Genomic DNA, 15,519 nt, shown 5'->3' on the forward strand with positions numbered 1-15,519 from the left:
AACTCTATTATTTTTTGTTTTAAAGCTGTGCAGAAGTAAGGAAATATATGTCATTCAACATGCATCTTTAGAAGTTCCCCATTGTCTTGTCAGTATCTCAAAAAGTGCTGATAATTTTATGTGTTCCTTAATAACAATTCTTTTTTCTGTATTTGTTTTTACAGAATGAAAGGAAGTGGGGGGAGAAGCACATGATCCAAATTAATCGAATCAGAGAGGTGAGATTTGGTCATTGATTGTATAGATTTTAGATGTAGTGACTTCTCGCTATGTTTACCACATTGTGGCATGCATAGTACGGACTTCTATAGTCAGCTAATCAAAGGTCACTTTTTTAGATATTATAGCAGCAAGTTGACCACAGCAAGGCAACCCTAACAAAACCTCCAGGTTATTTAGGACCATGAGAAATGGTACGCGTACGAGATACCAGGGTTCGACCATAGCGGTAGTCCGCTCGCCAAATAGGAGTACAAACAGCGGCGGTCTAGTCAAACTATTCCCTAAGTAGTCAGCCTAGCGAGTCAAAATTATAACATTGTTGTTTATGATATTCTGGTGCAAAAATGTAAAATTCTATTGCAGACTAGTGAATATGCCCATGGACTAGATGAGAGTCTGTTTCACTAGTCCGGCTGGCTAGTGACAAAAAGTTGAGGGTGAACCCTGCGGGATATGTATGAGGCTCAGAAAAAGTCGCCCATTAATAACCATTTTGCGTTGTTCATCAGGCACACTATGGGCAATGTACATCTCGCATCAAAATATTGAATATGTATAAATGAAGGTCTGGTGAAATTGTCACCCAGAACGATGATTGTGGGGAGGGAAAGCAGCCTACCCCGCGAAAACAGAATTATGGTCGGGAAGTTACTCAAATTTTGTAAAGGGATAATTCAATAATTCAACGTGGGCACTTTTTTTGGGGGGGGGGTCAATTTTCATTCAAAAGCGACTAACTTTTTGTATTGCATGCTTGGATGAAACTAAACAAATTAGCAGGGGGAATGTAATCTTGATTGCAAGTGAGTTTTGCAAATTTTGACCTCAGGTTGCTGAAGTGGTGAAGGAGCTTAGCGACCGACTATCCAAGTACAACATCCAGTTGCCGAGGGGAAATCACAAGAAGTTGAACCAGAGTGACCACACCGATGATCTGCTGATCCTCAAGGTAATTCTAAAAATAAAAATAAAAAACCCTTAATATTTTTGTTCTTATGAAGGCCAATTTCACAGACCTGCGAAGCGGAAATTACTGCTTAGCAGATTTTAGTGCTAAGCAAAAGTCAGCTGAGAACTGGTCACATGCAATAGACATTGCATGGTATTTTGGCTGGTAACCTGTTTTTGCTAAGCAAACTTTTTTATGCTTAGCAGGTATCTATTTAGTCTTTGACCCAGACTAAATAGAAGGCTGTGCAGAGAAGTGTTTTAAAACCTTTGTTTCTTGAAAAAAATAACTGTTTTGTCGTTCCAGATTGTCCTGGCTGGAGCGTTCTACCCCAACTACTTCAGCTGTGAACAGCCGGACGAGGTCCACGCTCTGAAGCAGCTATCTGGCAAAGATCCTTGCACCACTGTCATGGTAAGAATCCTGGGACACCCACTAGGGAGGAGGTGGGTAGCATGCTTCTTGCCTAACTACAGCCTCAGCAGTAAAACTTTAATACATCAGAGGGAAGTGTGGCCTGTTGGTTACGGTTCGTGACTCATGATCAGAGGGTCAGGGGTTTGAATCCAGCTGCTGGTCATAATTTTGTCCTTGGGCATGCCACTTCAACCCCTACTTGCCGCTTTCCACTTAGAAGTATAGATGGGTACCGGCATTAGCTGGGGAGTAACCTGAGATGGACTGGCATCCCAACCAGGTGGAGTAGAAATATTCTCAGTCGTTTCGTGCCACTGAAACCGGAGATAAATGCCGGCCTGATGGGCCACATTGGCTCGTGACAGACTTTATTATTTTGTTTTTACTATACCTCATACATATTCATGAGTGAGAGCCGAGTTCTTACTGGGCCATTCATCATCACGTGTCAGCCGCTATTTGTGTTAGTTACCAAGCATACGTGTGAATATTCGCGCAAATTTCTTTCTGTTAATATCACAGGTCAGTAATCTGCCAGCCCATGCCTACCTGTACAAGGCAGCCATCGCTAACCTCTTTGAGCAGTGCGGCAAAGGCAAGCATCTCTACTTTGAGGAATCAAGGTTGGTCAATCCTATGAAGTACTTGAACATTTCCATTTTTACGTTTTACGTTTAACATTTACGTTTTCGTACATAAACTCTGATAGCTGGTCAGGCTTAATTCCTTTATACCAGGTTTTGTTTCAGTAACTAATACGAATGGGAAAACACAAGTCTGAAAAAATATCCATTTAAGAAAAAAATTCCTGAACACACACATTGCGATGTTTTTCTCTGCCGGCACCCCAACGCCCGAGTGGCTGAGCGTATAGTGTGCGAGCCATTTGTAGAGGCCGTTTGTTTTGAGAAAATATATCGCTGTTTATTGAGAATTTGGCAACTGAATACCTTTAGTGGGGTTGACATAAGACAATAAAAGGAGGACAGTGACAAAAGGAATCTAGTTCAGAACATCTAGTCGTGAAAAGGCAAAAAGTTCTAATAAGAGATATACTAAATTCCAAATGTTTGCGTGGCGTCTTCTCATGCTACATGCACATCTCCAATACTGCGTTGCGGCTCAGTAAATGAGTTTGCAACCCTGAGGTAATTACGCTGTGCAGTGTAACCCACACCCCCTTGGCTCTACTCACTGGTGATAACACTGTACAGTGGCTCGCTAAGCAGCTGCCAGTGTAACTGTCTAACTTTCTGTTAGCACCTCTGCACAACAGCAGATTGCAGTATGCGCAACAGATACAACTTACCTACGCCCGCTGTGGGGGCTTGCTGTGTTACTATGCTATCGCAATCACGTGACATCGCTACATATCTTCGCTGCATAACTAGTAATTTGCGTTACAATATATTTACGTGTAACCTCTTGAAACACTATTTCTAATTCATAGGGCCTTTATAGAGTTTGAGCGCCCTCACACCGTGGCCACTTCAGAATCCAGTTCCATCCTGACTGCAGTCTACATGGCGGTGAAAATGAGGTATGCAAACACACCGCTGTCAAATCAATTCCTTATGTGTACATTTTTGACAAAATCATTTTTAAAACTTAATTAATAGTTATATGTATACAATGCACTCAGCTAGCACAAGAGACTACATTCCCCACATTTCTGGAAGTATTTTTGGGCTATACTCACCAGTGTTTCCCCTGTGTTGGTGGTAGGTGTGAGGTGGTAAACGAAATTTGGTCGAAAACTTTCGTGTTCTCCTAAAAGTCCAAGCTTCCGAATAAACCCCATTTCATGGACTATGATGCATGTATTTTGAGGATTTTTGATTGGAAAACCATTACCTGGTACAGTTTTGTAGCCTTTTTTTTGAAAACGAAAAAATTGCATTCACCGAATGCTCGGCAGGCTGAGCAGGGTACCTGGGTCATACATAATGTATGCACGCGTGCTGTGCAACCAACGATTGTCGCACCACGTGCCCAATTGCACATGAGGAGCTCACTGCGAATCAGCCGGAACGCGCGCAGCATTCTGGGACTATCTGCCTTGTTAAGCACGGAGGATCTGTGCGTTCATTTTAGGATTGCGCAGTGTATCCATAAATGGGATCATTGTCACTTCGTCACTCAGTCGAAAATCTCGAGTCCGACATGCACCCAGACTCGACCAGTAATATACACACGGACGTTGAAAAGGCTCCATACTAGCTCGAGAATTGGACGTGCATCGTCTTCGTTCACGGCACGAATGACGATCTCAAAGAACACTAACAATTAGTCCGGAGAATACGAAGGTGAAATACCAAGACACACACATAAAATGCACAGATTTGCCTATAATATTTTTTTTAATTCCTTTTTCGTACCCATGAGGCGGCGATATTTGCCAAAAAAGGCCGAGGCAGCCTCAAAAAGTCCCGAGGCGGGCCGCCTCACAAAAGAATGGGCAGGGGAAACGCTGATACTCACTGAAACGGTACTAAGGTCAACATTACCACTGCATGCTAAATGTGATGTTGAGTATGAGTGTTTTTTTTTTTAAAGTAAAAACTAGATACAATACAATAAATCTGAAACCGATTATTAAAACAAAAATGTTTCTCAGGAATATCTTAAAACAGTTTTAATGTGTCTCTTCAAATATAGGAAAATCTGCCTCTGAAAAAGTGTAAATTTTTTTTGGGTACCACCTTGTATTGGTTTGTCCCCTCATGTTCAGCAAACAAGTATATTAATGTCTATGGCCTTGACGGATGCTCTTTACAGACCCATACTAAATGTATGTGTTACTTTTTATTACTCATTGCACGGCCGCTCAAAACACAATGATTATGACGTCATGAAAACTTCCATCTTCGAATTTGGTTAGGTTGCTACGCATCCCTCTGGCCATCCAGATGTATGAGATTGATGAGGCGGACGTCAAAGTTGTCGAGGAGGCCAAGGACAATGCCTCGCAGTCATCCAGACAGCTCAGAACCAACAGGTGAAAGGGACTAGGCCTTCCCCTACCCTACCCTAGCAAACCTCTTCACAAACACCCAACTATATGGCAAGCTTTGATTACTTACCTCTACAGCTCTGCCAGAGCGTTGGTTTTACCCCAAGTTTCATAAATAGATATCCACGTAACGTTTATGAATCTTCAGCTCACTGATCTCTTACAAAGTTACAAGAGAATTATTTGGGGGTTTTTTTCTGTGCATTTTTCCCACTTTATTTTGAGGTACGCAGTGAACCCTTTTAAACCATGCCCCAAAACTAAGAAAACAAGTATTGGATACGCGAGTGGAAGTGAGAATTGTTTATCATAATTTGTCAACGTTGGAGAAATTCTTACATACTCACCATGAAATTTCTAAGATTTGTTAAAGTGTGCCACATAAGAAAATCCTGCAACCAATTTTGTGCCCAAAGGCCAAACACCACTTTTAGACTAAATTTCAAGACATTAAAATTCTTCGCAAAGGTTCTAAAGTGGTTTTATTAAACCTTAACTCCCTAAGTTCTTTTGCCCAGAAGCAGCCTGAATCCTGCACTATCCTCCAATGGCAAAGATTACAAAAAACTCTAAGCACCTGAATCCTTCAAAACAATTTACTGGAGGCCTGTGCCTGGATCCTTCAAAATCGTCCCCTGGGTTTGCAGTCATGTTATCACATAATTGTATTTTCAATGCTCTCAAGAGTTCATTAGCCTGTGTAACTTATTGAAATACTCATTGTTATCCTGTATTGTGGATTGGCAGTGCCAAGGCCCTAAACAGTTGGAGTAAAGAGGCTGTACCACAATAAACAGTGGTATATGCTGGATGCCTGCCCAAGCATGCATACATAAAGCAAGTATCGGCCTGAATCCTCCAAAATCTTCTCTTTTTTTAGCCTCAATTCTCCAATTTCATCCAGCCTCAGTTGGGGCCTGGTAGCCTGGATCCTCCATTATCCTCAGGAGGCAAAATCCTGTTGTGCCTACAATCCTGCAAAATCCTCCAGTGCTTCAATTTTCAAAGGCCCTCATTCCCTCGAAATTCTCCATTATTCAAAGAGGATTTTGGAGGAATTGGGACAGTTAGGATTAAGGTCATCTTGACAATATTTGGCTGAATGGAAGACGAAGCCTATTCAAGGTTTGGGGGGGGTGCTAGTCTTAAACACTACCTCAGTGTCTATGTCTACTTTCCTCAATCCTTAGAATCCTCCAAACCTCTCATAGGATTTTGAAGTAATTACAAGGGTTTAAAAACTTTTCGTTCATCTTAATTGTATTTAATTGATTTTTGTTTTAATAGATTGTCTGCTTCAGTTGACACCAGTGCGCCCAGACAGGTTCCCTTGCCGCCGGCCAATAAGAACTGGGTTGATATCTATGTCACAGAGGTAATGTGTTCCCTTGACCTGCTGGTTACCAGATTAAATGCATTGTAATTTTCATGGCAACACATTGCCGAGTCTTTGGGATGTTGCAAAACGAAATAAGTGTACACTTTTGTGAGCCAGTTTTATGTCCTAAAACCCCCAAAACAAACTAAAAACCTGGAGAAAATGTATATCATTTCATAGACTAAAGACTACAGCAGCCGCTTTCAGGAAACGGTGCGTAACGTATGCCTTGCTTACAAAGTTTTTGTGCAGCTGCGCAATAAGCTTACAATAAGCAAAACTTGGCGTACCTGCGCTACGTTTTAAATAATCAAAACCTCCTGGACGAGGATAATAACAGCAGTAACAATGACTGTGTATGATTTTGTTCGGTCACGAAACAGTCGTTGAATCAGATCCAACCGCCATTTTGGAAATATTTTTTTTCAGAATTGTGCTGCAACTCTAAAAACGCTGTCACAAGTAAAATAGCAATTATTTTTATTCAAACACAAAGCTTTTAGTGTCTTATATCAACACTGATAAGTTGTGCAATAACAAGCTCCACGACAATCACGATTTGCTGGTAAAATAGATCATTTTAAGTTGCTACACCACAGCTTACGCCACCGAAAATGATTGAGCAAGTTAAGCCATAATTTTGTTATGCACTTACGCACTATTAAACTTTCGTGAAATAGTCATTACTAAAATGTTGCACCGGTAGTAAACGCCCCGTGAAATTATTCCATATTGAAGTGATTTACCTGGAAATGAAGTAACAGTAACAAAAACAAAATAATTGTCCAACATGAGATTCAGCCACAGTCTATGGTCTGCCATTTTTCTGTGTGATTTTCAAACTTTATGAGAGAAATTCCAACAATTTCTTGACAGTTGTGCGATGAATATTTACTTTTCGCAAAAAATACTCTTTCAACATTAATCCTCAACATGCCAAAAATATAACTCTGATTTAGTGAAGTTCTTAAATGCACCGTAGCACTGCTATTGTGGATCTGAAATTACTTGAGATACTTATTAACAGTGCTGATTTAGGTCTGAATTTCACGCTTTCTCTTCTAGGTTGTGGACGGCAATCGTTTCTGGGCCCACTATGCCGATCAGGAAACCTTCAAGCATCTGGATAACATCATGAGACAAACCAATGGTCCAAGCATGCGGAGTGTACTGGTGAGTGTCTTGTATAATTGAGCGTTAATAAATCATTTATCATTGTTGCTAGCTTTGTGACTTTGGGCTTGATCGCTGGCTACATGGCATGCATAGGTCTGACTAGCGCCCTTTGAATAAAGATGTTGACAAATGGTGGAACTGCCGACACTGGGCTAGACAGCTCAGTTGGTGTTCAGAAGCTTAAGAAGAAAATTATATTCCTTGGTACCTAAAGATTCACTCTGCCCATTTTACCAAAAGAAAATATAGTGCTGCAAATAAAAACAGCAAATAATCCTCCAGGGTATTTTATCTAGAAAACCTGTTTAATGCAACAACTTACAATGCTTGTCAAAGTAAGAAGCCTGCTCAGTGCAGCAAGATCCATCAGGTAAAAAATCTGAAGGCCAAACTGCCTCAGAGTCTGTGGTCACCAACTGCCACAGGATACAACAGTGGCATTGTTCAATGGGACTAGCTCTCATTGATTCAGAATTCGCTGTTTATGCACTGGTATTGATGGCTCAATGCAGCGAGGTCCCACAGAATTTTACACCTGTTGCGCTGTGTTGCATCTGGCAGGGTTAGGCTTAACCCATTAGTGCCTGTACCACCCTAAACCGCCCTTCTTGTAATTCCTGGTACCACCGCATACCACCCTGCCTGTTGCTCCGTGTACTGCCCCAAACTGCCCTGCCTGTTGCTCCGTGTACTGCCCCATACCACCCAGCCTGTTACTCCCTGTACCGCCCCAAACCATCCTGCCTGTTACTCCCTGTACTGCCCTAAACCGCCCAGCCTGTTACTCTCTGTACCGCCCTAAGCCACCCAGCCTGTTACTCCCTGTACCACCCCAAATCACCCTGCCTATAACTCCCTTTACTGCCCCAAACCACCCTGCCTGTTACTCCCCTGTACTGCCCCAATCCACCCTGCCTGCTACTCCCTGAACCACCGCAAACCACCCTGTCCGTTACTCCCTGTACTGCCCAAAAACGCACTGCCTGCTACTCCCTATACCAACTAAAACTGCCCAAGCACTCTCGTATGATGTGTTCATCAGGGAATAAACAATGAAGTGTAATACACTGTGATACAATGTAATATAATGTAGCACTAGTGTTAATGGGTTAACATTATTTTGGTACGATTCCTTTCTTAGCTTGATGAGCAGCCTAAGGCAGGAGTGTACTGCTTGGCCCCGTTCACTGATGAGGAGAATGACAGGAAGTATTACAGATCACGCATTGAGGCCGTGCAGACTAACGGGAACAGAGTCAGGGTAGGTTAGGTTGACACCAACAGGGATGGTGGAATCCATGGACCACTGGACCAAGTCTAGTGATTTTTTGTAACACCTTACCCACAGATTCTGTATCTTGATTGGCTGAGAGCCAGTCACATGCTGCTTCTAACATTGACTGCTTCTAATGTTGACACTGGTCTGGTAAAACTATTGGACTCTTAAAATTGTAAGGCAGTTTTTTTATTTTTGTCGGTCAGTCTTGGTTTTATCCGAAATTTTGCCCCTTGCCATTTTATAGTGAGAGCTCACTTTATGAAATGGAACATTCCATCCCCCCCCAAAAAAGGGGATGTAGCTTTGTCAATTTGATTCAAAATGTAGTGAAGAAACCTCTTTCAAAATATTACCAACTTCAGATTTGATTTCCATATTTAATTTAGTTTTGTAAACTTATTAAGTTTCATAATAATTACTTTAAAAAAACCAATGTAAACAAATGTAAATACTCCATTACCATGTTAGCTCTGAGTTGAGAGTGAGTTACAATATTTTTTAACATCTGAACCTACTGAAAAATAATTTTAAACTGTTATCGTTTATTCTTCAGGTGTTCTATTTGGACTACGGGAATCTAGGAGAAGTTGATAAGCAGGAATTGCGAAAGATGCCCAGAAGTCTGCTAGAAATACCATTTCAGGTAAAATCAAAGGGAAGAAACAGTGATCAGATATCTCTTATTGTGGATTGCAACATTCAGAACTGGGTTTGCCCTTTACCAAATGGCATTTTGTTAATAGTGTACACTCAGTGTTGTCCGAGGGCTTGCAAGAAAAATATCCACAAGCTTGCCTGGGTTGGACTGGAACACCCGACCTCCTGCTTACTAGTGCAGACGTCTTACCGCTCGACCACCAAAGTGATCTTACCTTATTTGTTTTTCCGCAACAGGCTTTTGAGTGCGTCCTGTGTGAGACCAAGCCATTCTATCACCTGCCTAACAACCAGTGGTTGCCCGTAGCAACCCAGCGACTAACTCAGCTGGCCTGTAATAGAATCATGACGGCGAAGGTAAGCGCTTTCCCTCTGCATTTCTTCTTAAAGAACTAAAAAACAAACAAAAAATAGACCAGTAGAAACCACGTGATGTGCTGCAGTCCAATAGTCACGGTGTCTGACTGCGCAATCGTATGTGGGTGGTTCTTGTGTTCTTGGGCGAGACACTTTACTACAATTGCCTCTCTGCACCCAGGAGCATAAATGGGTACCTGTGAAGGTAGAGACCAGATTGACATGATCTTGAGCTGCTGCAGAGAATGATCTCGTAGCCTGATGAACAGGGATAATAATTGTGAAGCGCTTTGAGACATTTGGTATAAAGCAGTTAAATAAACACCACAATAATATTATACCAGGTATCCCTCTCCAACTCCCAACTCCCAACCCCCACACCACCTTAAAAAAAATGTACCCTTAATATTACTGCAAGAAATGGTTTTAAAATATGTCTTAAATAAATGATAATTGAAGAGATTCTCAAATAAAGGCTGGCTCTTATTTGGTCAAATGTGCCCCCCATTCTTTCATAATCTGCTTTTGGCAAAGCTAATTTTCCTTGTTTAAACATTTTTCTTTCTTTGGAGAGGTATGCACATGTCATGTTTCTGTCAAATGACAAGTTTGTTTTTTCTTTATTTGTAAAAAAAGAAAGAACAAATTTAATTTGTTTTCTGGGTCCAGTTACAAATTTTACTAATGGGCAATTCCAGTCTCACGGACATCACAATCACAAACCTGACATTTTTTGTACTTAAAGAGATCATTGAATAAACCTGAAAATGTATTTTTCGAATCTTATACATTCCATCATCTAGCAATGGTCAAGGAGATTACAGACTAGGAGTTTGGATCATTCCTCTGAATCATTAATAAGAAATCATGGTTAATTGGCTCTGTCACGGACATTACATTTGTGTGTCGCCTAAACGAAGTTTTGGGTGACGCTTACCAGTCTTAAATTCTGTATGACCTTATCCCTGCAGACCTGTATCCTCGTTCTTACCACAGCTACTTTGTAGGGTATTCATACAAAGGGAAATTTAGGGAACAATGCTACCCCACTACTCACTCTATAGGAAAACGGTACCCTAGAAGTGAAATTCTAAAGAAAAGGGATAAAGGGACAACAATGCAGTACCCCAGAACTTCCGTCTGCTGGGATGACCGTGTGTACGTTAAAGTTTAGGTTAAGTTTTTGAAAAAAGGTGTAACTTCTACATGCTTTCAGGGATTTTGATGAAACTTAGATGCAGTGACCCTTGGGTGGGAAGACATAATTCTCTATCGCATTACTGAGGTCAAAGGCCATGTAGTGGTCATTAGAGGTCATTGTTCAAATATGCTTCAAATGTTTCTTGGTCTACAGAATTTGATGGAGTTCAATGTAACTTAGATGGAGTGATCCTTGGGTGGGGGTTCATGACAAATCTTCCAAAAATTGGAGATCAAAGGTCATGTAGGGGTCATTTGAGGTCATTGTTTAAAAATGCACAAAATGTGACTTTCTTTAAGAACACAAAACATACAAGGATCAACCGCAGAAAAAGGGCGCCACTGCGATCCGCGGATCACCTTGTCTTCCATAGCGCTGGAATTTCACGAACAGGTTAACAGCAATTTACCACAGCTCTGGTTATATTGTGCCAAAGAGTGCAAAGCAAATAAACATTTTATGCAGTTGCTTGCCTTTTTCTTATTTCTGGTTTCACATGCTATTGATTCAGTACAACACACCTCTGCTTCAATAAACAAACACCCCATTCACCACAGATTCCGCTTCGCCGAACCCCTCACTCCAATACACCAGAGCCTTTCAAGCCTGAAGCAGATTTAGGCATGGATTACTGTCCATAAAAATATTCCTTTCTTTCCCGATTTTGACATGCATCTTTGGCAGATGGTTTTAGCAGGTGGGAACGAGCCGTCAACAATATAGCCCCTCGAGCTACTAATTCCAATGCATTAGTGGAAAAACTGATTCGGGGGTTTTCAACCAATCAAACTGTCAGTGGACGTCATGTGATCAATTCAATTGGAAGGATCATAAGGATTTAGTTTGACTAAATATGAATCCCCCAAACTTCAAATTTAGCAACACGTGCAAGTGAACCGGTTTACCATCGAAGCTTTGACTCTATGTTTACTTAAATGTAAAAATTGAACAGATAAATCAAGAATGGTCTTACATTTAAGTAGAATGGTTGCACAATATAATTCAAAGGTAATAGACACCATATGCAAATATTCAAAACAAAACTGCAAAAATGTGAAATTTATTGTCGTAAGTATATAATAGGATCACAGATCACTCAAGGATAAACGACTTCCCCAAATTTCTGGTTACATGCGTGATACGGCCTTTGCACGTCACCCATGTGCGAGACTCAGCACGCGACTGCAGTCAACTTTCTGACAGGTTTCATCGAGATTTCATATTCTGCGCCTGCAGCTGTCGGGGATTCATGGCACGCGCGCATTGTTCTACATGTTCTATGCGTTGTTCTATGCGCGGACGCGCATTATCACGCATGTAGACAATCCATTCCGTGCATTTTGTACACAAGCTCAGACGAGTTGTTTATCCTTGAGTAGAGGATCCGTGATAAGATGAAACATCCTGTGAAATCAGTGCGCCTGGTGTGCTGTCAGTTTCAAGAAAAGAGGAATTAGCATCCTGTAAATAAGAATAATTTTCCCAAGTGACGATCTGGCGATCAAGCACAAGAGGGCGCTAGTACAAAATATATTTACGAACATTTTGGCTGGGAGGGCTTTCAACAGAAAGCTTGCTTTGCTTTGAGAACATTGAAGCAGCATTTTTACAACTTTCTCATTGATACGAATGTATGTACTGAGCTGAAATTTCTACAGTTTAGTATTTAATAACCTGCTTCATATTTGTATTCCTTGACTCGGGAGAAATACATATTTTTTTGCGAATGGTGTCCATTTTAAAGTCATCGGTAATTTAAAGTCACGTCTTTAGTACTATAGCATGGATTTTCATGTACAGGAGCTGCGTTTTTACAATTTTGAATCGAAAAGTATGCGCCAAACATTGTATTTTCATTTATGTTTAAGAATGAATACTTACACTTCACTTCCAAACTCGTGTCACTGCTTTCCTGTGTAAAACCCAAGCAGCTTTATTCCAAGCTTTCAAAATATGAGACAGCTTTCCTGTCCCTAGTCTGTCCTTGGGCTTATAAGAAAAACCACAATCCCTAGTCTTTTTCCTCTAACCTTTTCTTTGAAATGGAGGGGTTTGACAAGGGACAGTTGCCATAACAACAAGGCCGCCTTTGAACGTTGCAATCTAATTGCGTTAGCTTTTCAAGTTGCTTATACCATGTCACAAAGGATAAGTTCTTTTGTTTGTGGGTTAAATTGATACAATAAAAATAGAAACACCATTAGGACAAGATCCTTGACTTTCAAGTCTGACGTCTTAAGAAATTCTCTCAGTTTTTTCTATTCATTATTTCTCTCAACCACTTTCCCAGTGTCTCGATAGCCTTGACGCATCCTTGCTAATGGCATGTTTCCATTTGCATTGCTCGGTTTCTGTCAGTAAACTTACAGTTGTAATCCTTTGTTGATTTGTTCTTTCATCTGCCCGAACAGCGTAATCTAAGGGCGGCCTCAGGTCGACCTGCAATTTGTTTGCGCCGCGACGGAACGGTCGGCATAAAGCGGAAAAAGTAATGCTCCGGTCACAAAATCTGTTTTCAAGCATACCTAAAAGAAGTAACCAATGCCAACACAAAATCAACTGTTTGCTTCCTCCCCCCCCCCCTTTTATGAATAAAATGAATATTTGAAATAATAATGCATTTATTATGCATTACAGAAAAGATGTGCTTGTTAATATTTCCATTACATTTTTGCAAGAATGTGGTGTGGGAAAATGAATGGTTTTGTTATTTCGTTTGTAATTTAAAAACAGCAGGAAATTGTGCCAGCAATTCAATACAAACAGCAAGATTGTTTAAAATTCAGTTGTCACTAATATGCAGAGAAGTATGGGGTTAAAGGGGCACTGTGGAGCAGAGTGCACCCTTCTTGGCTCTAAAACCTGTTCATTATAAAATGTTCACGTAACTACACATTGAAAACTCACAGTTTTTGTAATAACTACGTGAATGAATTTTGAGGTACAAAATTATAATTTTTCAAAAAATCAACCCAGTGGGACAGTTGTTGTTCTTGTCATACATTTTCTTGGAATATACAGCATTTACTGAGCTAAAAGTTCATCAGGTATGTTAAATACCCATCTTTAGATTTTGAGCACTTTTGTTGCTTCAAACGAACAAAATCAATGTTGAAAAATGACAAGTAAGATCTACCCTACCTTTAACTCAGAAATAAAGTTGTATGCTGTATTATAAATTATTTTACACAACCAATTTTTTGTCATTAATCTAACTCCTTATAAATAGAAACATGCGTCACTTTCTTGCGCAGGTGTTTTCTGTGGTGAGTGGCACGCTGCGCGTGGATCTGTACGACTGCTCCCAGGAACCCTCACTCCACATCAATCAACTGTTGATCAGGGAAGAAGTAGCGGATCGAGCGGAGGAACCATACGTCTCCAAGGTAACTGTAATTTATGCAGATCTAGTTTGCTAGACGCTTTGCAGGTTTTTTTCTGATGAATGGATCGATAGACGCCAGTGAATGGGGCGCTAAATGTGTGGACACTGATTCTGTGGACAGTGAATTGTTGCTATTTAGGTTTGTTGTAATTATTTTTATTTTGCCTCTGTTTATATTAAAGATTTCAATGTCATTTTGTGGTTTTAGTAATTTGTGAAGACTTGAGACAGTGTGCCTACACTAAAAAAAAATACCCCTTTCTACTGCCATAGTAAAATAAAATAAATGTTGGAATTTAGTACATTTCTGTGGGTATACGAGGAGTACTGAGTACGAATGTGAGTACGAGTACCTTGCAATGAGTAGGAGTGTGAGTACTAGTACAGTGGAACGTCGCTATAACGAACATCTTGGGATCCACAATAATGATCGTTCGGTATAGTGATTTTGAACCGCCGGTACCCCCTTTTGACTCAATAGCGAACTGGCATTACTCACATTCCGCGGTCGCACGAGGAGTCGTCACAAACTCAGAAACGGGTGGTTTTCCCTTGTATTCCTTGGGGACATAATGGCCATCTATTGCTCTTCAACATTCAAACATGATGTAACCATGGGTCGTTTGATGTTCAGGAATTAAAAGTGGCCCAAACAGTGTTTAATACATATATACCGGTAGATTTTTGGTTCATCTGTTGATTTTTTTAACAACGATGTTCGGTACGTTTTGTACATTAAAACCGGGAGCCAAGGACGATGTTCGGTATAGCCGAATGTTCGGTATAGCAGTGTTCGGTATAGCGGCGTTCCACTGTACAAGGAATTTTCCCCTGGGTACGAGTATGTGTACTGAGCACATGAGTATGAGCACATTTCAATGGATACATGTCATCTCATGGCCCTTTTTGCTGTCAAAGTAAGTATTAGACAAATGGAAAAGCATCCCAAACAGTAGAAAATTGGTCATTTTTCTGCATACATCACCTAAAAATATGTAAAATTGCAGTGGGAGAATATTTTCATGAGTACAAATATGAATACATTGTTACGAGTACTAGTATAGGTATTTTCTTCTTGCAAGCACGAGTATGAATATGAGTCATTCTCACAGTACAAGCACTGCAGCACTTAAATAACTCATAGCTTACCTGCCCCTGCAGACACAAACACAATGAGTTCTGTACATGGCTGTGCACATCAGGCCAGGCAAAATGTGGATGCGTGTGTGTGTTAGTCAGAAAGGGATGGTTTTTGTATTGTGTCCTTTTTGTAATTCTGTTAACACTTCTCCTGAACACAAAGGCTTTCACTAGATCAACACACCTCACGTTACTCTGTATGTAATGCACAAGAAAAAACAGAAGATATTCTTATCATTCAGAAAACAAATGGACTCATTGCTTCTTTAAAACACTGGCAAAATTTCATGGCCTCTGGAGAAAGTAGGGCAGAAAATATCCTGACTTTGCTGTAAGTGGGTGGCT

General features: G+C 40.6%; 1 protein-coding gene across 1 annotated transcript in view; it reads left to right on the top strand.

Moving 5' to 3' along the window:
• LOC119742519 (ATP-dependent RNA helicase TDRD9-like) overlaps nt 1-15,519 on the top strand; it is a 61,468-nt gene that overhangs the window by 22,276 nt on the left and 23,673 nt on the right. Inside the window, exons 18-29 of the mRNA XM_038218478.1 lie at nt 165-218; nt 1,052-1,171; nt 1,478-1,585; nt 2,111-2,211; nt 3,039-3,128; nt 4,470-4,586; nt 5,889-5,976; nt 7,045-7,152; nt 8,297-8,416; nt 8,988-9,077; nt 9,329-9,448; nt 13,904-14,035. Of these exons, the coding sequence (XP_038074406.1) occupies nt 165-218; nt 1,052-1,171; nt 1,478-1,585; nt 2,111-2,211; nt 3,039-3,128; nt 4,470-4,586; nt 5,889-5,976; nt 7,045-7,152; nt 8,297-8,416; nt 8,988-9,077; nt 9,329-9,448; nt 13,904-14,035 (1,248 nt within the window). The remainder of the gene's footprint in view (nt 1-164; nt 219-1,051; nt 1,172-1,477; nt 1,586-2,110; nt 2,212-3,038; nt 3,129-4,469; nt 4,587-5,888; nt 5,977-7,044; nt 7,153-8,296; nt 8,417-8,987; nt 9,078-9,328; nt 9,449-13,903; nt 14,036-15,519) is intronic.

The sequence above is a fragment of the Patiria miniata genome, unplaced genomic scaffold (assembly GCF_015706575.1).
Source record: "Patiria miniata isolate m_02_andy unplaced genomic scaffold, ASM1570657v1 HiC_scaffold_6, whole genome shotgun sequence".
Lineage (NCBI taxonomy): Eukaryota > Metazoa > Echinodermata > Asteroidea > Valvatida > Asterinidae > Patiria > Patiria miniata.